At 40.4% G+C, this 24,682-nt stretch overlaps 2 protein-coding genes across 2 annotated transcripts; both read left to right on the top strand.

Moving 5' to 3' along the window:
- Positions 1-16,359: 16,359 nt before the first annotated feature.
- Positions 16,360-17,104, top strand: LOC144512249 (small integral membrane protein 30). The gene has a single exon (XM_078242868.1). The coding sequence runs from the start codon at positions 16,425-16,427 to the stop codon at positions 16,611-16,613; it is 189 nt and encodes a 62-aa protein (XP_078098994.1). The 5' UTR covers positions 16,360-16,424; the 3' UTR covers positions 16,614-17,104.
- A 3,968-nt stretch (positions 17,105-21,072) lies between these two features.
- Positions 21,073-23,329, top strand: gpr85 (G protein-coupled receptor 85). Its single transcript, XM_078242689.1, has one exon. It carries the CDS (start codon positions 21,232-21,234, stop codon positions 22,363-22,365), a length of 1,134 nt encoding a protein of 377 aa, XP_078098815.1. The 5' UTR covers positions 21,073-21,231; the 3' UTR covers positions 22,366-23,329.
- Positions 23,330-24,682: the final 1,353 nt, after the last annotated feature.

Here is a 24,682-nt window from a genome sequence, read left to right as displayed (position 1 = left end):
CGCCAACCCCTCACTCTCCAGCTGCATCCACTCTCAATGCCAAGCACCCTGAATCAAAGAGATTTAATGCTCAAAGGTTTTTTTTCAAAATGACATGTAGGCTACAGGCTTCTGTCCAGTGTACAATATGGCCAGCACTGTTCTCCTGCTGCAGTGCATTTGAGACTTTGCTGCCCCTTGCCATGAAGGTCTGATCCCAAGGAATCATTGAAAAGTTATGTGATCATATTCAAAACTTAATGGCCTGAGGCAGCCATTTGTGCAGGTGAGTGTGCGTTCATTCATACAAAAAGTGAAGATTAATTACTCTCTCTTATTACTACTAAAAAGCACAGGAATTAAATATGCAAGTTGTGAGATGTACAGTATGTACCTGCATGACATACATATTTATGCTTATATGTGCATACATGTGAGCATACGAAAGTGCATTCATGCTGATAGATATTGTATTTGTGTGTGTTTGCATGCATGTAGGCAAGAATCTGTTTTTCTTTTTTCGTAGCAAATGAAATTCTACATTTTTGCCCGCATTTGGATGTTTGATGTGAGAGCAGGCAGGCGGTCTGCTCGGCTGCTGTGAGAAGTGGCATATTCGGATCATTAATCAGACTCGACGGCTCAGCGGGTAGAAGGCAAGCCACGGGAGAGCCCTAATGCATGCAAATGTATACTCATTTTGGGGGCAGGTTGAGCCAAGGACAGAACCTAGCCAGCAACAGAGAGAGAGAGAGAGAGAGAGAGAGAGAGAGAAGAACATATCACAGCTCGAGTGAGGGCTTATTCATTCTGCTGTGGTCTAACACAGCTGAAGCATGAATGTGTTCTAAATCAACATGAGGTGAAACAGGAGAATCATGCAAAAGCTAGCAGAGGCAAATCTAGAATAAGATCCTTGACTGCTTTAAAGGCTTACAGTAGATATGATATATTATGTTGCATTTGACTGATCAGATCTCATATCAGCAGCTATATTATCTCCCTCTAATGTCTTACCCCGTGATATGAGGATTGTCAAACAAGCCTCTTCAGCAAGACATCACTTAACATGGCAAATGTGGGAGTAAGAGCTGATTTGCTGCCAACTGAGGGCCCAGCTTAGCATTCCACCCCTTATTATTCTGTGCAGTGCTTGAGTCTCATTATGGCTGGGATCGTACCTTGGTGGAGATAACCTTACATTACTTTTTGAGATGAACCCTTTACAAAGGTGCTTAGCGATGTGAATGGGGTGAAGATGTCAATGCTGGTGGCGGCACCACAGATCCTCCTCACAGTTTTTCCTCCTTGCCGGGTTTCGTCGTCATGTAGGCCTATACAACAGTCAGTGTATTTTGCAGTCATGTAGTAAAGCTTGTAAAAAAAGAAAAACACTGCAACTGGTTACTGTTGCCACTGTATGCCTGTCAAGCTACAGGCTACAGCAAACAGTTAAATGTAGTTTAACTGTTGCTTGCAGATTTTGCCAGCGGTAGTTGCCTAGCACAGGCCTTTGTTAAAACTCTCCCAGTGATTGAAAACTTTGTATCCAGCTGACTTTTTAAATGTTTTTATCACACAAAAAAGAATGGACACAACCAGGGACGTGCACAGACATTTTGGGGGGCAGGGGGCTGAAGCGAAAAACAGTCAAATAATGAATACACAAATACACAATAATACACATACTCTGACTTCCTTACCAAATGATTTTAATTCCCTCACACTCACGCAATTGTATAAAGTAATCAGTTCACACAGAGACCATGGTCTTCTTGAGTATTCACCAGGTTTATCACAAGAGCAGGCAACAGCAAAGGAAACTCTGCCACAATGTTCATGTTTTCTATGCTACTAGTTTCAAGTATATATTTGAAATAACTGACTGCACTGGAGAGGGACATAGTTTCACTAATAGTTTGTTTATTTTGCACATGGGAGTACATCATTTACATTTTTTTTGATGTTATTGAAATAAATAACACTCAAAATCAACAAAAATCTTTACACTAACCTGAGGCTGTTGCTGCTATTTTGCTAATTGTACAGGAAAAGAAACAATGATGAAAAATATAAGGAAAAAACACATGTATTATTAGAGCTTACTATGTTTAACGCAGGACACTTTTTTAATGTAGTGGTCAATTTACACATTTAGTTTGTTTTAGACCTACTATCCTGCGTCTGTTTGCATCTGTATGATGCCGTAGCTTAACCTTAGCTAACTTATTACATTAGCTAGTAGCTCATGCATGTTGGCATGACAAGTTAACTATATTTGTTTTTTGTCTTTTGGCTAATTAACTGTAACTCGAGGCAATGGTAGCTTAGACTTCATCACCACTCACCTCCACACAAGCCAAGAGAAACACAACTGTCTGGGATACGAGCTGGAAACTGCTGCGTGTGTGTGTGTGTGTGTGTGTGTGTGTGTGTGTGTGTGTGTGTGTGTGTGTGAGATGCAGAGAGTGAGAGAGAGCGCGAGAGAGACAGGGAGGGCTCAACAAAGTCTCATCTCCCGACCTGATATTTAGATTTTTTATTATATATATATATATATATATATATATATATATATATAGATATATATATATATATATATATATAGATATATATATATATATATATATATATATAGATATATATATATATATATATATATATATATATATATATATATATATATATATATATATAGGCTATTCATTTATTTTTTTAAAAAGAGCACCCAAAATAAGGGCACTTCTCTAAGGGAAGAAAAAGGGCAGGTGCTCAAGCCCCGTTTGATGTCCCGATTGGTGTGCACGTGGACGCAACCCTCCAAACTCTTTATATACCGAGTATCACTCTTTCTAGAGCCCCATGCACTCACACACCACTTCCACATGTCAATAAATTCCAAAATTAAAAAAAAGGCCAGCTGTGCCGAGTTACATTCACTAAGCTACGATTGAAAAATTGGGTTGTGGGAGGCAGGGGTTTGATGAGCAGTCCGTTGGCAGTGTTCATGAATGGAAAGCCAATGAGGGATCATATATTCTTTTCACTGCAATAGCAGCTATTATTGGTTGGTCTGAAAACCGATAAAATGGAATATGGAAAAATCTCACTGCGTTCATGTTCAAAAACAATATTGGGTTATGGAATAGTTAAAATCTATTTTAAAACGATGTACAGAGATTAATCTCAGCAGTACAATTTGTTCCTTCTTGGCTTCCTTACTTCCGTAATTTATTATTACATAATATATGTCCCAGTGTCCCAGTGAAGTGTCCCAGGAAAACATCTGTCCACTGAACTCATGGCTCATGAATCAAGGTTTCAATTTTTCTTTTCCCTGGATAGATAGCAAGAATGGAGGGAGGGAAGGATGAAAAGATGGAGTGAACGAGCAATTGTTCTGCTCTTGCAAACAGGCCATTCAGGGAAACTCCCCGGGGAATAGAGCTTTTTCAAGGTTGCGTCCTACTCCGCTAGGTACCTCTGTCTGTGTGTGTGTGTGCGTGTGTGTGTTTGTGTGTGTGTGTGTGTGCATGCCTGAGTGCATGTAGTCCTCTGGGTCTCAATAACGCACGCAATCAACGTCAGGCTGATATCTCTCCCCACACAGAAAAAAAGTGCAACCGTGGATGTTTGTGTGTGTGAGTGTGTGCTGACTCGGCCAAGTGCCAGAGGTTCCCACAAGTCTCCCAGGTCAGATGGAAGGTCAACAGCTGTTGGCTAAGAATGTTCTCTAGGTTCATTTTGCCTGGCACGAGAGCGAGGCTCAGACATGTGAGAAGAATTAAATGCATGACAGTGTCAAATGAATGACTCTTGGAAAGGAAAATGACACTCTGTGAATGCATGCCTGCTTTGTGATTTTATATAATACAAACACTTACCATCAAAAGGTTGCAGGCATTTATGCTGTATAATGACTTATGCAATAAGGCTGTGTTTGTCTGCATAATTCACCCAAGCTCGACAATGTTTAATAAGGTTTACTTTCAATTTTAATCATAGCATTCCAAACTGTGTATTAATTGATTTAAACGTCATTGCAGATGAATGATAACATGTATGTCAATGCAGCTGTGCAGGAATAAAACTATAGGCCACAGTAAGGGCTAGAGGCGACACTACAGCAGCTTTGTTAGGTTAATGCAGTAGACTCCACTTCTGTCTACAAACTGTTCTCTCCTGCACAGAATTGTTACAAATTCCACTCCCCACTCATTGTTTGCATTGTTTGTTATTCGAGCAAGAATTATAAGGAAATTGGCCTGAAGGATTTCAGAGGTTGGCAAATTGCACCTCCAATCAATGCCAGGACTCTGCAAAAATCTATGTAAGCCTTGTGTGCAAAATCATGTTTATATAGATTGGAGCAAAAGTGCTTACAAACGAACCAGACAAAGCAAAGTAAGAGTCGTTATTTCCTTGCATTGTAAATTTTTCCTCCGGGCAGAGATGGCAACGCCATACAAATGAAGGCACGGCGACAGCAGGGGGAAATTAATTAGCAGAAGAAAGTGAGGGGGAAACAAATAGTGTGGCTTTATTTTTGTGTTGTTTTTAAATGAGACTCCAAAGACATCTCCCTGCTGTTATGATGAAGTTGTGGGGATTATGTTATTAAATCCCTGACATCAGTCCTCTCTCTGTGTTCCTGACATCATTTTAGGGAACCTTATGTAGCCTCAGTGGATGTCCAAGCATGCACATATACCCAAACAAGAACACTGGCACGCACATGGTGAAACAAATGCAGACACAGACATCTGGAGAGGCCCAGGCCTGTCCAATGTGAGGCAGATAGAGAAAGGATTATGTAATATTTTGCCCCTGGATGAAAGGTATAGACTGAACTAAGGCAGTGACCCTGAGCCAATGGCTCTCTTTCAAAGAAAGGCACTAATCTTTGGTTAATAACTGTAGTGTGAAATGAGTCTCTAAAATACTGAAGTTGAAAATACTTTGCTACTTTTTCCACTTAAATTATTATTATTATTTTTTTTTCACCAATAACATCATTATTGGATGAAAGCTTTGGAGAGCTGCTTTTGCCAAAGTTCAGTTACTTCAAGTGTGACTTTGCCCTAGAAAGGTATTTGTATTTTGCTTCCGCATATAGTAACTTTATAACAAGAAGGAAATCACAACATTTGTATCAATAGCTCAATATGGATTATGCAAAATATTGTGATGATTAAAGGGGCATGCTAAGGCTTTTTATCCAGTGGTTTTTTTATATCTGTGTTGGATTCTGTCATATTCTAGTTAGTTTGGAGTTAGTTTGGATCTTGTTTGGAATGACAGAAATATCCCTTATGAATACATAACATGGTTTGAAAATAAATTAGATGCACTTGCTGTATTATGCTCTCAATGTATGCAGTTTCTGAAGTGTTCCCTTCCAACCTGTAAGCTGCATTTTTCTTTGAGAAAATTACAAGGTATTATTTTTATTTAATCCTTGTCTGTTTCTGAGGCTTGCTTTCCCTAAAGAGCTCATTAGCAATGAGGGCATTGGCCGTCCTTTATAATAGCACAGTAATTTGTGAAATGATATATAATGGAATTCAAGGAGAAATCTGAAATATGTGCCATTTACTCACTGACATTTGGGCATTGGAAATAAGGCTAGAGAGGTTTTAGCACTCTCTTGCTATATGAATATATCTGCACACAAACCAGTTGCACACACAAACACACACACACACACACACACACACACACACACACACACACACACACACACACACACACACACACACACAAATGTTATACTCTTCATTGCTTGTGCAACATCAGAGGTATAAAAACACTACTTAATTAACCAGAATCCCAAATTCCCAGCATTAATAAAGGTAATCTATAAAACAAAATTCTCCGCTTTAGATACCAACAAAAGACAAGACGCTCTGAGCCTCTGCACAAAATGTTATTTGTTTCTTTAAGTTATTGTCTACTAAGCCCTGACCAGCTAGTGTCTGAAGACTACTGCTTTGATAGACCAATTCATGAACAGAGTCACCACATTAGAATAACCCCAAAACATATACTCCACTAATACATTCATCCATCCATCCGTTCTATTTCTAATGTTATACCTGTTCTACTCAGGCTGCCAGTTTAAATGGGGGTATTTTATCAGGGAATAGTGACACTGTTTTGATTTGATTGGTTAAATTGTCAATTAGACTGTTTGGATAAAAATCTTATAACAAATTCTGCGTTTTCTTTTTTTGGGTTTGGAAGATGTGTAGGAGGGAGGGTTGTGCTTCTCTGTCCACCACCTCCACTACTGAATAAAAAATGTAGAAATAAAAGAAGCAGAAGCTTTCTTAAGAGACTAAATAGAGACAAATGATGTTCTGACTCAGGATGATTCACTCAGCTGTAAATCTGAATATGCTCTTGAAGGACAAACCCAAGCGCACAGCTGCCTCAGGCACAGAAATTCTGAGTTTGTGTGAATGCAGGTGTGTTTTCTGGAAGGTGAAAGGGGACTTGGTTCCTTTCTCATGATGCTAGCTGGCACATCTTTCCTGACTCAGATTGATTGGCTCGGATTGGATCAAAACATGCCTGCTCGAAAACATCAATCTGAAGTACTGCTAAGCACGAAATCTCCAGCATCTTTGCTGCACTGGCACAGAACTATATGATTTAGTTTTCCCTCACGTTGATTGACTCTGCAGAGAGTGCGCCCACTCGGTTGGGATAGCTAACTATTCAAAGAGAGCCTGAGAAGTGGTGGAAGAGGGGAAACAAATGTTTTAACCCACGCTAATGACCACATATTACATCATTGACGTGTTCAACCAGGGGACTATTTCCTACGTGTTAGCATTGTGACAATTCTGGTAAGTGTAAGTGTGTGTAAATGTATGATGTAAGGTTTAAAGGACATTCACCTGGTCGAACGTTTTAGGAAATATGCTAATTTGCTTTTTTTTAATAAGAGTTAGATGAGTAGATCGCTACCACTTTCATGTTATATGCAGGACTATTTCTTAGCCAAGCACAGTCACTCTCCTTGGTTGCCCAGCAACCTCAAAGTGACGACAAGTCTCCAAGAAATAGGCGGCTATTATATCTAACTCTTGACAAGTAAGCAAAATAATGTCAAACCTTTAAAAACAATGTCAACATATACTGTAGGTGGGGAGGTATACTGAGTGGCTTATTGGGGGGAATGAATGACGGGTCACTGGCAGGCGATGATCAGGTGAGGAATGGTGGGAATAAGAGCTGAGGACAACTACATGCTGGGTAAGCAATGGCCCGGTCTGGAATGACAGGAAATGACACAAGTGAGCAGAATGGATGCAAAAATAAACTAAGATGGTGCTGTTTCCATGACAAGCATCTAACTGTTGCTATGCTCACTAGCACATGAGAACAAAATGTGTATTGTGGTTGTGTATTTCTTTTTCTTTCCAGCAAATATTTTAGTTTCACCTATAATAATACAATAAGAAGTTGGTATAAAAAGTCATTTTAAAGTGATTACTTTGGCGAGCATTAACACCAATGTTTGACACAACTACAAGTCACTCAGCAGGCAATGTGGAAATGATGCCATCTAGACTTTTTGTGCATACCCAGGCTTCAGGTGAGAGATGCTAATATGCATAGGTAACCACTTTCAATGTTCCCATTATTGGATTTGTATCCATTCTGTGAGCACGAGCCTTTGGAGAGTGGTTGTGCAGAATGTGTGTCTGCACTGTGTAAAATCCACGTGTGTACGGACTAATAAATGGACCTGCTGAGGACAGTTACATTGTCCCCTTGTTGCCTCTCTCTGCAAGATAGCCCTGTTAAAAGCCACAGCGGAGGCTAAGTGGCAGGGTCATTTGTTACACACAGCTTTATAGACTGCTGTGATAACACTTAAAGTTTACTTAGTCAATGACATCGCCTACTTTTTAAATAATGTTCCCTTTGTAACTGGGAAGATTGCAGCACTTAAGTGAATTCTGAATAAAGGCACATAGTAAATCATAATGGTTTTAGCAGGCTAGTAAGCTGCATTTTAGAAATCCTGGTAGTTGTAAAGAGAAGATGCACCAAAGACAATCTGTACCCAAATTTGCTTTGCAGATGTTGACCAGTCCACCATATGATCTAATATTTTGCACACACTATACAAAGATAGTAAAAGTATTCATTGTCTGATCTACAGTACGCATCGCTCGATATGTACCGTATCTCCAGGAGCTTGCAAAAAGAGCCTCTCCATTAGGGATCAATAGTTTCTTTATCACACTATTATTAGTTATGCATCATTATAAACATTAAGCAAAAGGTTATCTAGGGTGACTTCAAGCAGGTAAGAGCTCAGTGTCTTGCTGAAGGACACTGACAGATTCAACGACCACTGCAGGAAATGAACCTGCAACTTTTTGGTTATGGCAGCATGTCTCGAACCACTAGGCACTCCTGTTGGTTGCAGATATTGGCTGTGGTCAGTACAAAGCCCTTAGCTGATCCTCTGTAGAGCATTACTTGACCTGACTGTTTGTAGAAAGGACAGACGTAAGCTTAAAATATCTCCCAGGCTTGACACAGCACCGCTCCAGCTGCACTCTGTAATTACCAGCAGTGCAATCAGCAGACTCGTTAATTTCCCCTGACTGACAGCCACTGACAGCTCAATTGCAGAAAATGCACTGGTACAACTTCATAAGTAAATGGAACTGATGTCCTGAAGCATTCTTCAGCCTGGGAGGCTGAATAAAGTGCATATTATTATGAACACATGAAGACATACAGTTACAGATAATGTTCTGTTCTGTCTGGCAGCCGTTGAGATACACGTTCCTAACAGATGATATCTTTGACATGCTGAATTATAACGACAAAGCAAAAAATAGGTTATATGAATTCCTCTTCCTGCCCTTTAAGAATATCACATGTACAGCTACACACTCTTATCTTATCTTATATATCTTAATCTTATACAAAATGTTCAGGGTGCCATGAGAGGGCCAGTACATAGGAACACTTTCTGGTTCTGCAGAAGTATTGATTTAAGTGTAAACCAAGTGTGAAGTTGTCCAGAATAGACATTCGGGCAAAGTAATTGGGGGTGAGTGAGCCAGCAGAATTGGCCCAGATAAATAGGTCACTTAATAGATTGTTTATGGCAGCGATTTTACATGATGCATGAGATAACAGGCAGCGAGGGGGTCCAGCTTAAGCCGCGGTGTGGCACAGGTGAAACAGCTAAAATAGAGAATGAGAGAAAAACACTCAAGTGGAATCATTTATTTCTAAATATACTGTATAAGGTGCATATTGTTGGCAGAACCTGGCTGTCTGCAGCGTGGGTGCAGCTTTAGAAATGTTTTAGAATCATCAATGAATGCTACAGTATTGCTCACTTTGTGGTTATTTCTCTCTTTCACCGTGCTGTAATAATTCCCTCACACTGCTGAGCAATCTAGGTTATTCATTTATTTTTTCTCCTGCTTCACTTTGACTTGATGTCAGAGTGCTCTTCTGAGGCCTTTCAGTGTGTCCTTCCTTGTACACAGTCGAGATCCAAAATGAAAAGGATGCAGCCTGTGGCAAATGAATGAGAAGAATGTAAGGTCAGTGAGGTGCGAGCAGTGAGGAGAGCACAACATTAATACATGTAATGTCATTTTGCAGTGCTTTGAACTAAACGTCAGCATGTTAACATGCTCACAGTGACACTGCCAACATGCTAATGTTGAATCACAAGTAGGTTCATCAAGTAGGTTCATCATATAAAAATACAAACAAGAAAAACTCTGTATGCTGGTCAAAAGTTTGTCTTCTTACACAAAAAGTGTAAACTTCAGATCTGAGCTGGCTGGAGAACCTAATCTACATGTTTTTGATGGCGGGAGAAACTGGAGCACCCAGAGGAAAGGCCCAGGACGACCGGGATGCGAACCTGGAACCTTCTTGCTGTGAGGCCACTGGACCACCATGCCGATATATGTATAAATGTGAAATCTTTGTTTGTTTTATGGCACCATTGTGGCCATTACTATCGGGAAATACACCTTTTCGCTTTCTTGCTAAGAGTTAGATGAGAAGATTGATACCACTTATTTTCCTTTAACATCCCACGTGCACCCACTGATTATATCCTAATACAGCAACCAGCATCATGAGCAATGCTATATTGTGATTCTAGACCTCTCTGTCTTTTAAACTGTGACTTTTTTCTGTGTGTGTGTGTGTGTGTGTGTGTGTGTGTGTGTGTGTGTGTGTGTGTGTGCGCGCGCTTCACGTTCTTGGACAAACATTTCAAATTTCAAATGAACACTGCAGATGATGAACCAACCACATCATTGCGTTCATCATTGCGAGCCACAGAGGTGACATTTACACCATGATAGGAAATGTGATGAGCTATCAATCTCTCATGCATATACATGTGCACACACTCACACATGCTATGAATAAATGTGATGTACTCAGCTGTCGGCCATGTTTGACGCAGGCTACACATTACTGTGCAGCTGAAGAAAACTTGATCACCTTGAGTAAATAAGTACCTTTTCCATCTATTCAACAGGCGCGTACATCTATTTTGTTTCGGAGAGGCTCCTCAGTAAAACAGATGCTAATGAAATGAAACCATTGAACGGCACTCCAAAAACACTATGAATCCATTATAAAAGGGAAAATACATACAGGTGATTCATCACCTGATAAAGGATTAATGTAAAGGACCCAGCCTGTTAGAGCTATCATTTTGTAAACTAAGACTAAGGTTTCCTCCCAAGGTGATTCATTTTTTGGGATTCATTTAAAAAGTTGTGTAAGGAATCACTTTGATGGGGTAGTAGTCATTGTTTTGGGATAAAACATTTTTTAAATCAATTTGTCAGATCTATGTTTTAAGCTTAAGTCACACTCCTGCCCTCTGCTACACACTAGGACACATGATTAGGACTCATTCTGCTTCCACTCATTTCTGTAAGAAACTCCACGAAGAAAATCACAGGGAGATACAACTAGTATTATGACTAACCATTACAGTAAGTAACTCTCCTGAAGCTCTGCAGTAAAATGATGATGATTTGTGCCTCATTTGATTGCATTTTATTAATACGCCACACTAAATTAACCACGTATTGAAGTGAACTTCAATAATATTCAATTTTACAGGGGTTGTTTCCTTTCAATGTTAAGAGTAAAACATTTTTACATCAACAAAGAAAAACGTTCATCGATAATGTAAAAGATGTCGTCGAAGTGAAAACCCCAGAGAATTGCAGTTTCCATTAGTTTTATGGAGCTTGTTAGCATCTTTCAGCTAATTGTTTTGGTTTTACAGCCTTATTGTTTTAATAAACTCACACCTGCAGTTAGCCTGGGAAAACCCAAGGGGGTAAGCTTCTCCTCGGAACGCGTAGATCCTATGGCGCCATTTTGATGCTAACAAGCCATCACCTCATGTTAGCATTCCATTGACTGCCATTCATTTTGGCGCCACTTTGACAGCGAATAACTTTACATCTGAAGCGTTTAAAGACTCTATTGTGTCATAACCACGCGACTTACTGTCGCACAGTAGAGAAATTACCGTACAGTACAGGAGAAGCTCGCAGGCAGTTTCAACTCACATTAGCTGTTTAAGTTTAATAACTAATGTTAACTAGCATTTTAGTTAGCAATAATTAGCCTGTGCCTATGTTATCTCCTTACATATACCTACGTTCTCCGTCTCTGCAAGATTGGGAATGATTGAGATTTCTCTTCGCACAGCTGCCAGAAGACAGGTTGCTCACTTCACATTTACGTCGTCTCTCTCAGTTGGAGGCTGCGCGGTAACGCTCAGACATCACTGGAAAAGTGCTTCTAATGGCCTTCACTGGTCTCCGTCCAGAGCAACGGGATCTGTTGGTCCAGTTTATATATGTCAATGGGAAAACGACGAACTTCCGGCAAATTTGAGATTTGCTCTGCAAGTCAGTCTGGCATTTCCTAATTTTTCCAAATCGAGGCACCAATCACAACTGTTGAGGTGGGCTTTACACGATGATGATAGCGCAGCGACGGCAAGCAGCTTTTTGTTAACATTCAACACAACAGCCACTGAAGCGCAGCAACCCGTTGATGCTGCTGTAGCTGTTACGTCACCCGGATCGTTGGTCTGATTGGTTGAAGGACTATCCAATTGCGCCCAGAGGCATTTGAGCGGCTACCGCTGGTGACGCCCCTTTGGAAATGGGCTGCGAATGAAGCTTGCCCAGACCATTCTCAGTTACAACTGAGAAGGGTCTGGTGTCAACCAGGCTAACCTGCAGCTGTTTTCAGAGGAAAAGCCCACACTACGCTACCTGCCCAGCACTAAATAGTCGGCAGACAACATTAGCGACTAGCTGTTGAACATAGTAGAGCATTTAGCAGCTGAAGAGTCAGATATTTTTCTCATGTCTCCAAATGAAAGCTAATGCTCCATGTCTGCTGGATGTTTAAATCGGTTATTGTTAGCTAACATATTTGCCATATTGACTGTAGAAGGTTACAAAGAGTTGTGTTTACAGCCAAAAAAAATCAGTTAAAAAATCTGCGTTATACTTAAGCACGTACACAAATTTGTGATTATTGAACTGTTCATTAATGAAAAAAATGTAAAGTGTAAAATGTTCTTTCTTCTTTTTAGAACCATACTGACCATTAGACACAGATCTACAAAAAGCATTACTCACAACTTTTTCAAAAGAATAACAGTATTTTTTAGATTGATTTCCTGCTTGAAGAGGATGCTTATAAGAAGGTCCCTAATCAAATTCCTACTTAAGTAAATAAAATAAAACATATACATATCCTCATGCATCTCCAACAGGCCCATATTTGGAGAGCAGTGATCTTTATACAATACTGTAGATTGATTTCCTTCCTTTCAGGCAGTCATTAGTTTCCATTCATTTCAATAAATGAACTGGCAGTGACTGGAACTTTCTTGAGGAAGGAAATCAATCGCAGCAAAGGTCTTAATTTTTTTTGTAATGTAATTATATATTTCTATGGTTGCAGGTACATTTTTCTGTTTCTTGCTGCTTCAAGTGCTTGTGGGTAACTGACAGACTGACTCAGCCAAAAAAAAAACTCTTAAATATCACTTGAACTCACTGAGAAGTAAGGTTATAACTGCATTTCACATCATATATCACTGTTACATTGACATAGTAGATGACTAAATATTCACTCGGAAAATTATCTCACCAAATTTAGAGTCTCTGCAAGAATGAAAGGAAAAATGCAAGGACCAATTGATTACCCTTTACAGCATTATGCAACTGTCAGCGTAACACACTGATGCGTGATTGTCAAGCATCCAAACTGAGATTCCCTCTCAGATTCTAATATGAATAGATAATTACCGCGTCATTCATCTTTTTGCAGGTTTTGTGATGTGTTTCAGCTCATCCCACATCCCAGTGTGTGAGTCAGTGTGGCCCAATACTATGTTACGCAGCACCAATCTGCCCTCTCTTTCTTTTTCTGGTGTTGATTCAGGGCCTCCTAAGTATTTTTACATCTCGAACACTGCCACAAAAGACACAGGAAAATCCATTTGTCATGTCCTTCACAGTACAATTCATTATGGATGGGGCACTGAACCACTACAAAAGCAACAATTCCTTTAAAGGGTCAGCTTTACAGTGTTTCCTGAGAAACCAATTTCAGAACATAATTAATCTTTTGGGAGAGATGTTTTGTGTTGTTTGGTAAAGGTGGAACGCCATCTTAACTGTTGTAAAAAGTAATTGAGAATGGATGATGCTCACAAAACCAAGGACTCTGAGAACTGGCCTTTCAGTTCATCGTAGCTCTAACACATTTAAGGACAGATAATCAAAGCATAGTGTCCTTGGCAGAATAAATAAGTTACAAAACATAACTCAGGCAACATGGAGATGGAGATTTAAACTGGAGTCTTGTACACATCGAATAGTCTAATTGTTTAAAACGTTCGTGATTCAACAGAAGTTCAATTCAACTTTCAACATTCAAATATACACATGATATAGCACAGAAAAGACAAACACCATCACAAAAACATTATGCTAACCCACACACGTACACAGGATTTTACATCCCAATACTGAATTAAAACCCCAGTTGAGATTGATATTTTTATGGAGCGCCTTCCTTGCCAGGTATGCCAATGACTTCCTGGAAGCCAGTAGCATTCTAACTTGAGTGAGGGGAAGAAACGTCTCTTAAGTCAAATGGGAAGGGATAAATAAGAAGTGGAGTCATTGGAAAAGCACACACACAGAAAGTTGAAATTAAATGATTAAATAGATCTTTGCTAAGAATGCTGTTTGTTTTCATCAAAAATGAAATTAAGTTCTCATTTATATAACCTATTGCAAGTGTGCTCTCCAGATGGTGTACTTTTTTGGTTCATAGTGACAATGCCTGTACTGGTAATTGCTGCAATATCTGTGTGCCCCATCTGTGAGCACAAAAAATTGATCAGTATCACTTCAATTCAGCATAGCATAGCAACACAGGCAGTTAACCAGCAGTGGACTGACATTGTTGTTAGCCGCTATGTTGTACCATCTGTGATTTGAGTGCGCTTATTACCTCGGGTCATGATTTAAATCACTGCGTAATGTAGGCGTAACGGTGTGCTGAGGTCACAGGACTACCCGTAGCTTCGAGTTAACGGTCTGGTCATTTTCCATCACAGCAACTGGACCCATGACATAGAGACAGCTAATACTAGCCGTTTTGTTCCTTTTTTTTTCTAGATTTCTTTATTTAAAAAGGACAACGCACATTAATCAACATGAGCACACAGAGTCCAACATGTAAATGTGCCAGATTTAGCCATGCAGGCTCATTTTCATCTGCAGTCCTTAGCAGGTTGATGGCTTAAAACAAAAGATAAACTGTAACAATACAACACATTAACATAAAACAAGAACACATAGGCACATAGATTAACTGTTTTCCATACATAGGTTACTGTACAGAAGGAGTCCTTTTCAGTCTCATAAGTGTACAAATTTAGGGATTTGGCCTTCAGGTGCTGAGCAGCACACATACCTTGTTTGACAAACACTCTCATCTCTGGATATTCTCTCATCCTCCCACTGATCATTTACCAACACTGCTGAGATGCAGAGTAAGTGCTGCTGCTGCCGCTGCTGTGTGTATCTGCCAGTGCAGAGTGTAAATTTGGAGGGCATCTCTGATGGCTTTACACATTAAAAACATCTCTCAAGTTGGGCTTTATGTTGTTATTAAGAGCTAAACATGTGCCTTAGTTCATGGAATTAATATAACGTTCACAAATATACAGATAGTAGCAGATTCAGTTGTTTCCTGTTCTAAATAAGAAGCTCTTGTAATGGCCATGTGGTCAGCCAAATGCAATAGAGATCAGACAGGGCACACAAAAACTTGTATGTACGCCTGTGTGTATGTGAGACACGTTGCCAAACAGACAGCAGGACCGAGAGAGAGAGTGTATGATGAGGAAGCGTGAAGAGTGAGCAAAGGGAATGTGTGCCTATTCATCTCCTCGCTTGGAGCAGGCAGGTACAGAAGTATGGCAGCCTTACAAGGTCAATATTTTACTTTGGCTTGTGCTCGCTAATTAAATTACAGGCAAAGTGCCCCAGGAGAGCACACACAGAGAGCTCTGCAAGCCAAACAATTTGTAGCATGAGCTGAGCTGTTAAGGCATCGCAACACGGACAATTTGAAGACATTTCAACATGTTTCGGGAGATTAGGGGTATACTGAGGCACAGCAAAGCAGCTGGGTTAGAGTTTGAGATAAGAGAATTTTTTTTTGTGAAAATCTCTTCCTGTCCAAATTTAAATAGTAAAATGGACCAGGGAAGTTCACAAACCTTGAGATGGCTTAATGTGGAAAATACTTGTCTCGTGGCTGTGTTTGGCATCTGATCCAACCTTGACCAACCAAGTGTCTCATACAACATACAGTATTAGCCTATGCATGTCAACACACATTTGTCTTCAGAGGGAATATCAAGCTTCAGACTAGAGCTGTTGAGGAGCCTGACTGATGTAAAATAGTCTCATTTGTTTATAGCAGGGCCTGTGGGCCAGGGACATGAAGCAGTGACAGCCTGTCAGCCTAATTGTCACTAATAAGAGCGGCAATGTCACAAATCCACACACTGTAGAATAATTGCAGTTTGAATCCCAGAACCAGTTTGGATTTCTATTTCATCTGTGAAACACATATCAAAAACAACAGCATACTTATGCAATTATTTCTGTGCCACAGGGCAAATGCCTGCTGAAATATAAAGTGAATCTTCTTTAAGAGAGAGAGAGAGAGAAAAAAGCGTCAGGTTAGAATACAGCAGCTCTGCCATTGGCTGAGCGCACCAGGAAGTCCAGCCGCTGTTGCTGTCATCTGACTGTGACGCAGGCGCTTCCCGAAAGTCAACAGCAACAGGGGAAAAACTCAACATGGCTCCCAAAGTTGAACTTCCAAACGCTGCAGCGATCGTCTGGCTGATATTCCTGTCTCTGATCCCCCCGGCGGAGGCTTACGATGCGGGCGATGCATTAGCCCTGCTGCTGGGCACTATCGTGACCGGGGTGGGTTTCTGTGCCTTACTCGGCTGGTACGCACGGAAGCGGAACGGACAGCAGTGAGAGACGCTTCTCTTTATCGTGCGCCTGTCCTGTCCTGTTATCATCCACCGCATTAATATCCCTCTGCAGTTAACGTGGACCTTCTGGCACAGGGTTTGTGTCGAAGCGACTGATAAGATACGTGCCTTATTGGACTAATGCGTTTAACACAACGGGAACCATGTGCCCTGTTTTGCAGAAGGTGGAGGGAAACATCCAGGAAGTCCTAAAACAGGAAATGTAATTTGTTGCACTGCTGAGACCAAACACGGTTGCCTTCTATATAAAAGGACTGCTGCATATATAGGCTACTGTATATTATCCCAAGGATGCTTGCATTGGATATTGCGCATACTCTCCATGCTTGGAGTGATTACTGATTTCCTGATTCATTGTTTGAAGCACAATCTCACAAGTGTGGCTAGATGAAAAGAGTGGAGCTGTTGTAGTAGCAATTTCTGTAGTTAAAATGTGTGACAAAAGCTGTGAGAATAATAAATTGATTAATCTGATGCTCTTCTCAACTCCTGGTTTGCATGTTATTTGAATGATCTGCTGTATAATCGTATTTCCTCACTCTTCTCTTTCATTTAGAAAGAGTGCTTTCATGCCCATATAATTTGCCCAAATAGGACTTCATCTATTTGGTAAAGGGTTTGATTGCAGATATAAATGTTTAAAAGTTCAGGCCATCTTCAGTGGTTTAGGGTGGTCACACAAGGCAGTAAATCCTTTACTTCTAACAATATGCAATATAGCTATAAAAGTACTGTATTACAAGTTGCATTCAAAGTATTATCAGCAAAATATACTTCCAGAAATTCTCCATGTGACTGATATATTATTAGGATTATATGTGACATTAGATTGTTGGTCCACTGGTTCCCAACCTTGGTTCCCTCCCTCTTATGGGTCGCAAGATAAATCTGAGGAGTTGTAAGATGATTATGGGGTTGGAAAGAAGAGACAAACAAAGTTCTGCTACACAAATGTGTATTCCCTTTTTTGGACTTTTTTTTTAATCCTAGCTTTTTGTGTGAAATATTGGGTAATTTGACATTGTTAGGCCTCACATAGTTATTAACGAGAAAATATCTGAGAGGTTTAGAGAGGAACTGTCTCTTTGGAAGAACTGCTAACGATACATAGACATCTAAAACATGACAGTATTGCTTTTTGTAAGGGGTCGCAAGCCCAAACAATGGGAACACTGTTTTAATAATCTTTTACAATGTATTGTAATTTATTATTTATGTTCTTTATATAAAATCGGAATCTGCAAAAGAGCATTCAATGGAAATACTCAAGTAAAGCATACCTGTACATAGGTACAGGACTTGACTAAATGTACTTAGTTACTTTCACCATTAGAGCAAATGTAATAAGCTTTATACTTTTTAAACCAATAAAAAAACAACTCCCACTTGTATAGAAAACAAACATAACTGTAATACCTCGTCTGACTGATGATCTAAAGTAATTACTTAACCATGGGGTGATACATCAAAACATCTACAAGGTCTGTGCCAAAATGAACGATAGCTCATCAGAGAATATTGGGACATGCACAAAATCGTTAAGGCCTTCATTTTAATTTACCTTTGTCTGGATGGCAATAACAGAGTTTCTTTTGGAGTAGAATGAATCATTCAGTCTCTATCCTCTGCAAATAGTCCAGTGTCAACCTATATGTGACAGTGTCTGCATTTATTATCAATGAGCAGTCTGTGATATTTGGTAAGCTGTGATTAAAAAAGGAGCCGTTCGCACATGTTGGCCCTCAGTAGAATTCTTTTTTTAATCATAAAAAAAAAAAATAGAAATGTGTACATTGTCTCCAAGTTGTAACACAGTTGTGACACATTTCCTACATGTATGATCATACAACAAATGTGTGTTTTATAGGCCAGGCAGATACAAAGCAATGTTTCAGTGTGTGTGTGTGCGTTGTGTGTACATGTGGCTGATTGAATCATTGTTCACTTGTTACACTGCTCATGACATCACGGCTCTCCATACATGGCTGAGGAATCAAATCCTATGAATTTATCATGCTGCCCGAGCAGAATGAACAACAGTGCACAAAATGCTTTCAATTATGCATATACAGTACAGGGGAAGTCATTTTACCTTGAGGTGAAATAGGCTGCCTGATTTAACCCTTCACTTTTTACATAATGGACATTTCTGTAGCGTAAAACATGTATGAGCACGATGAAAGGCTATAGCCTAATACGAGTAGCCCCCGACGTCCCAGGGAGCGCGCGAAGATGAGATATGTCAAAGTTGGTGTTTTCATAGTTACCTACACAAATTTGTTTGTGCTTAATTTGCGCAATTTTTGTCTAATAAAAAGTCTATAAAATTAAAGGATGGGTTTTTGAGAAAAGAAGCTTTGTGTTATGTGTGTGTGTGTGTGTGTGTGGGGGGGGGGAGTTAGCTGAGTTCACCAACAGTGGTTTGACATGAATAGGTCAAAAGGTCAGGCCGCATAATAGATTTATAGCTTTTTTTTTATATTAAAAAATATTTAAAAAAGGATTTTTTTTTTTTTTTTAAAAGAAGCTTTGTGTCATGTGTAGGGGGGTTAGCTGAGTTCATCAGAAGTATTTTGACATGAATAGGTCAAAATGGCAAGCCGCATAATAGATTTGTCGAATATCCAATGTCCAATATAAAACCAACTTTACCACGGTTAATAATAATATATCATTTAAGCATTATTTAGCTTTATACATGTGACTGAAATCAAGCTGAAACAGTTAGGAGAATGATAAAGATGTGTTTTTATCTGGACTAAGTGTAAAACTTTCAGTAAAATAGTAATCCGTTACACTACACGTTACCGGGGGAAAAGTGCTGTAACGCGTTAGTTACCGGTCAGCAGCCCCGTTGAGCAGATGTTACCGTGAGAGAGAGAGAGAGAGAGAGAGAGAGAGAGAGAGAGAGAGAGGGTGGGGGGGGGAGCTGCTGCTGCAACAAGAGACAAGACGCGTCTTGGATCACAAATAGGGATGCAGGGCGCATGCGCACTGGGCTTCCGTTTACTGTAGGATATTCACCGTGGAGGAAAAAAGAAGGCAGGCAACAAATCAGGCTTTTTAAAAACAGCAAAAAACCCGACTGTTCAATGAAAATAACCTCCAGGAGGAAAACGAAATAGGATTATCAACAGGTAGGATTTTGATTGATCTTGTGATCGTCTCTCTCTCTCTCTCTCTCTCTCTCTCTCTCTCTCTCGCTCTCTCGCTCCCTCTCTTTCTTTCTTTTCTTTTGGCCTTGTCCTGTGTAGTGGCTGCGATTTTGGGCAATTCATAGCAGGAACTTGGAAATGATTCTAGTCTAATGGACGTACGGATCCGCTACACTGTTATGCTTTATCCAGCCGATTGGGATGCAAGGACGATGATTTTCACCTTCTGTGTTTTTTCACTGAAATCCGTCGGATTCAAACGCGCGTAGAAACACTCGACTGACAATCGGAGGAGGCATTTATACGCGTAAGTAGACACAAACGCCAATATCAATGAAATCAGATGTTACCACAGGCTATGTGCCATTTTCCAAACGATAAAAACACAGCTATTGACTATCAAACCCCATCATATTAGGCTATTACCAGCAGGCTTGTTATCATCACTTCCAACCATCCTTTTCCAATCCATCCCGACGGATAATCACACCCGCGCATTAACAAGTCAAATTATGTCGAAATGCGGCTTTAGTGTCAATATAACACAGTAGATTCTCTTAACTCTTCGCAATTAGTAGGCCTAATATAAAAGATGATCTGGGAAATCGACCGCCTCAATAAACGCCCTGAAGAGACCACTGCTTATTAACGTGAGACCCGTGAGCCAGTTAAGCTTTAATCAGACAAAAACACAAATGCTTTATTATGTATGCACCCTCCGTCGGTTTTCCACAATGTAGGCTATGAAGACAGGGCGAGTTTATTCGAGGCATCCACTGCTTTAGAGAGCCGTCCTCTGTTCTGCAGGGTGGGTGTGATCAAGAAGACCTTATTTTGGACTGCATTTCTCTTAATGTTCCAACATTTCCCAAAAAAGAAAATCTATCCAAACCGAGCCTTTTTTTGGGAGAGAGGTAAAAATGCGTCGTTTCTTAATGGAAGCTGGGCTGTGTTTGTTCAGGGAATTCCAAAGCCACTAGAAAGAATTGTAATGCTTTAACAGATTAATGCTTCAGTCTAATCAAGCTCCATCACTGTCTGTCTGTCTGTCTGTCTGTCTGTCTGTCTGTCTGTCTTTCTGCCTGCCTGTATCTAGACAAAGTATTCAAGCTGAGGCAGAGCTCTGCACTGTGCCACTCTAAATGTTAAAATGTTAAATAAACAAATGGCAGGCAGAGGAAAATGATTGCTTATCACATTCTAGTGAAAATGCTGTTGAAAACAATGCAGTTGTTGTTGTATGGGACTGAATGCTGATGGGTGGATCATATTTTTCAGGGATTTTTTTTTTTTAGGTGTGATGAGACAAAGGAACAAAGGATGCCTTAGAGGAGAGGTTGCCTATATGCCTGGAAACCTCTTCAAAGCACACCGCCAAATGGATCTAACGCCTCCCCCTGCCACCTCTAGATCATGATACTTGGCTGAAGCTATTCCCCTATCTTTATGATCCCTCCTCCATCTATGGCGAACTATAGCCATGCAGGGGACCACACCATCTTGCAAAATGTCTCTCCTCTCGCCACGTTCCTCAAACTGACCTCTCTGGGTTTCATCATTGGAGTCGGTGTGGTTGGAAACCTCCTGATCTCCATCCTGCTGGTCAAAGACAAGAGCCTGCACCGGGCGCCCTACTATTTCCTGTTGGACCTGTGCGCCTCTGACATCCTGCGCTCCGCCATCTGCTTCCCCTTTGTCTTCACCTCGGTCAAGAATGGCTCTGTCTGGACCTATGGCACGCTGACCTGCAAAGTGATCGCCTTCCTGGGTGTGCTGTCCTGTTTCCACACGGCGTTTATGCTATTCTGTGTCAGCGTCACGCGCTACCTGGCAATCGCACACCACCGTTTCTACACCAAGAGGCTGACCTTCTGGACTTGTCTAGCTGTCATCTGCATGGTGTGGACGCTGTCAGTGGCTATGGCGTTCCCGCCGGTGTTAGACGTAGGGACGTACTCTTTTATCCCGGAGGAGGACCAGTGCACGTTCCAACATCGTTCCTTCAGGGCGAATGATTCGCTGGGCTTCATGCTCCTGCTGGCGCTCATCCTCCTGGCCACACAGCTGGTTTACCTCAAGCTCATCTTCTTTGTCCACGACCGTCGAAAGATGAAGCCTGTCCAGTTCGTGCCTGCTGTCAGCCAGAACTGGACCTTCCACGGGCCAGGCGCTAGCGGGCAGGCGGCAGCCAACTGGCTGGCTGGATTCGGTCGAGGCCCCACCCCGCCTACCTTGCTGGGCATTCGGCAGAACAGCAACGCAGCGGGCCGCAGGCGTCTACTGGTGTTGGATGAATTCAAAACAGAGAAGAGGATAAGTAGGATGTTCTACATCATGACGTTTTTCTTCCTGGCACTGTGGGGGCCCTATCTGGTCGCCTGCTACTGGCGGGTGTTTGCAAGGGGTCCTGTAGTCCCTGGGGGCTACCTGACGGCAGCCGTGTGGATGAGCTTTGCCCAAGCTGGGGTCAATCCTTTCATCTGCATCTTCTCCAACAGGGAGCTCCGGCGCTGCTTCAGCACCACACTCCTCTACTGCAGAAAATCCAGGTTACCAAGGGAACCCTACTGCGTTATATGAAGGTTTTGCTGTGGGTTTTTTTTTTCTCATCTATGTCTCTATTTCCCTGATTGATCTTGATCTGGGCTTGGTCCCATTGTACAGCGCACTCTCTCTCTTCTATCTCTCTTCTCTTCATCCTCCAGTTTTTCCTCCTGTTCCTCCTTCTCCTAACCCTTGTTTTTAGAGGTAGAAGGTGGACTGCCAATCACGAGGCTCTGCCGGGGTGATTGACTATCAAGCGAATCAAACATGGAGGCTGAAGGGAATGGGAGTTCGCAGGAGGTCTGGATCCCCTCCTGTGTTTATGTTCTAGTAAACATACATGTGGAAGGCCATGCCAATGCAGAAAAGCAAAAAGTTGAAGAAGAAAAAAAAAAAAAAAACGAAAAAAGAATTGACAAAACACTAAAAACAAACCCTCTTGCTTTGGATTTTTTTGAAGATGCGTTATTCTGTGAGGTGTGAAATACATAAACATGAAAAGAAAAAGAAACGAGAACAAAAAACTAAGAAACGATACCTCTTAAGCAATCACTGGAAATGTTTTACATTTTAAGAGTTGCACTAAAAAGAAGATGTAAAGATGCTTTTTTTTTGGTCAACAGTTGCCAGTTGCATTGCAAGGACAACTTTTTTTGGTTCTTTTTATTCCAAACTAAACAATGAATGCTTTAATTTGCAACAGACTACACAATCGCTGTAAGTAAAGCAAAACTGTTGGAATACACCATCACAAGAGGATAAAATGGTTTTAATGTAAGTGATATCTTTTTCATTTACCGGGCGGGGGCTTAACGATGGGGATTTACAATGTGTGGTTTTGAAGTTGCAACTTAAAACTAGAAATTATTTCTTGTAGTTTTATGATCCATATGTCCCTGGTGTCTGCCATTGTTATTTTCTTATCACCTTTTACACAAAAAAAGAGGAAAAAAAGATGAAATGGTGTTTGGATTTTGAAAAAAAAAAAGTTGCTTTTAAGAACAAACTTAAAAAAGATATTGAAAAAGTAGTTAAATGTTTCATCATATCCATGTACCTAACAACACTATCATATTGTTACCGTATTGCTGATGCCACTCCGGGTGTTCTTGCCTTAATGGTTATGATATTGTCATGTTTCTTGGTTGTTGGGTTATTTTTTATTTATTTCATTCACTCCTAAAAAGTCGTTCTTTAGATGCAAGGGGAGTTTTTTTTTTCGTTTTCACATCAATGTGAAGTGCATGTCCATTTTTTTAAAAGCTGGTCCACTCCCATGAGCATCACAGGCCATACACTGAGCAGCCCATTTTTATTCTGCAATGGTTTGCTACACCCCACAGAGTGCTCAGAGCACAGGGAGTGTGTGTGCACGTGCGTGTGTGTGTCAGTGGGTGCATGTGTGTGCGTTTCAGAGCGTGTGTGCTGCTGTGTGGATCAGACAACAGTCACTTCAAGACCAGAGCCTTAGTATGAAATCTTGCACAATTTGTAAAAAATGTTAAAGAAAAAAAGAAAAAAGAAAAGACATTTAAGGCACACCGTCTTGTTTCTACTTTCCCTACATTTGCTCTCTACTGATTGTTTTCAATGACTTACTTTTTTCTCTTGTGGCCATTTTAATATTTATTATGTATTCTTTTTTTGTATATTATAGATAGATTGTGTGTAAGTATGTGAGTCTTTCATTTTGAAGTCCCGAATGTGAGTACAGTTTCAGTTAGGATTGCATTTGCTGAAAGTTAACTGTGTAATCTGTTGCTTTTTGAAAATAAAAAGTTTCCATTTTACAACATTTGTTTTTATCCCTGTCATTGGGTGGAGATCATTTTGTATGGCCAACAATAACAGCTGGAAAACATCTGCACTACCCCTCAGAATTGGTGCAGTCATGGTAGTGTTTTTAAATGGTGCTTGGTCAAGTGATGAATTTGCCAACATCCACCTGCAGGTCAAAGATTTACATTTTCATCTCTAAAACGTTCTTTTGTAAGGCTTTATTAACACTCAAAGTGGTTAAATCGTTACATTGTGATAGCTAAATATTTTAATGCCACTGCTGAAATGTTATAATGTCCATATTTTGTATTTAAATAACTAATGGTTGGTATTTCTACAAGATTTTCTATGTGTCATTTGTGTCTCTTTATATGAGAAGGTGATAAAATGTTTAAATGCGTCTTCTCTGGAACACAATCTTTTGTGTCATGTGAGTCCTTGAGACAGCCTGTCAAAACAGAAGATATGCCAAACCTTGTAATTGAATGAGAAGCATGTTTGACATTTAATGGGAATAATCTCCATGAATACAGTATAACCCTGGGCACACGTGCCCTTGCAGTTTTTAATTCTG

This window comes from Sander vitreus, chromosome 23, assembly GCF_031162955.1.
Source record: "Sander vitreus isolate 19-12246 chromosome 23, sanVit1, whole genome shotgun sequence".
NCBI lineage: Eukaryota > Metazoa > Chordata > Actinopteri > Perciformes > Percidae > Sander > Sander vitreus.
The sequence above is the reverse complement of the archived record's forward strand: the minus strand, read 5'-3'. Positions and strand labels throughout refer to the sequence as shown.

Coding starts and splice junctions, on each gene's coding strand:
- LOC144512249 (XM_078242868.1), top strand. CDS start 16,425: ATGGCTCCCAAAGTTGAACTTCCAAACGCTGCAGCGATCGTCTGGCTG.
- gpr85 (XM_078242689.1), top strand. CDS start 21,232: ATGATCCCTCCTCCATCTATGGCGAACTATAGCCATGCAGGGGACCAC.